At 69.3% G+C, this 1,002-nt stretch overlaps 1 protein-coding gene across 1 annotated transcript; it reads right to left on the reverse strand.

The window, feature by feature from the left end:
* Nucleotides 1-4: 4 nt before the first annotated feature.
* On the reverse strand, nucleotides 5-923 carry LOC104916125 (galactose-3-O-sulfotransferase 4; the record flags this gene model as incomplete). The annotated part of the gene is given in 3 exon segments (XM_010727106.3): nucleotides 5-208; nucleotides 211-245; nucleotides 248-923. Coding segments are annotated over 3 exon segments (837 nt in total), but the record flags the coding sequence as incomplete, so codon positions are not given.
* Nucleotides 924-1,002: the final 79 nt, after the last annotated feature.

A 1,002-nucleotide genomic window follows, 5' to 3' on the forward strand; every position in this document is an offset into this window, starting at 1 on the left:
GGCACGGGCCATCCCAACGGGAGCCCCACATCTCCCGGCGGGGTCCCCGAGGCCCGGCCCTACCCTGCGGTCCCGTTCCCCCAAACTGCTTCCTCTCCAGCCGGTCCTTGTACTGCAGCTCGGGGGTCGCCATCCTCTCGCACCTCTCCCTCTCGGCCGGCCCCAAATCCCCCCTGAGCGCGTAGCCGACCACGGCGGCCGCCCCCGACCGGGCTGGAAAGGCTTCAGCTTCCCGTCGGTGATGGAGGGTCCCGGCAGGGGTCCCCCCCCCTCAAACAACGCCGCGCCAAAGCGTCGCGCCGCCGGCGGAGCCGTTCCACCTCCTCGCGCATCCTCTGGGGGCCGAATTCCGCCACCCTCCTCCAAAAGGAGCGGTTGAAATGGACGTACAGAGCCCAGTCCAGGGCGTTCCATTCCCTCAGCCTCTCCGTCTCCTCGCCGGATAAAGGGCGGACGGAACTTTTAGGTCTGCCGTTTTGGGGAAAAGCCACGACGGCTTCGTGGGGCCAGCAGAGTGCGTGGCGCAGCAGCACCAGCGACTCGTCGAAATATTCGGCCAGCAGGACCAGGGCGAAGACGCCGTCCAGGGATCCGATGGCCGCCGTCACCGCCGTGCCGTTGGCCGGGGAGACGTCGGGGAGGCCGAAATCGAACCACAGGAGGTTGCGGGCGTAGTGGTTGCCTTTGAGGCCGGGTTGGTAGTAGAGGGACGGGGAGAGGAGGAAGGCGGAGCGGGACGGAGCGCGGCGGAAGGCCGGGACGGCGGCGCGGTAGTAGGAAAAGGCCGACTCGGCCGCCGTGGCCGGATCGCGGGCGATGGAGAAGTAGAAGCTGTCGGGGGGCATCACGCGGCGCACCTGGGGGGGACAGAGGGGGGCTGGGGGCTCGTGGAGGCCGTCGGGTTCGTCGTTGGTGGCTTTGGGAAGGGTTGAAACCGGCGTCTGCGTCGGTGGGCAGTGATCGCGGCGTCCCCACGGACCCCCAACGTCCCCACGGACCCCC

The sequence above is a fragment of the Meleagris gallopavo genome, unplaced genomic scaffold (assembly GCF_000146605.3).
Source record: "Meleagris gallopavo isolate NT-WF06-2002-E0010 breed Aviagen turkey brand Nicholas breeding stock unplaced genomic scaffold, Turkey_5.1 ChrUn_random_7180001870622, whole genome shotgun sequence".
NCBI classification, from domain to species: Eukaryota; Metazoa; Chordata; class Aves; order Galliformes; family Phasianidae; genus Meleagris; species Meleagris gallopavo.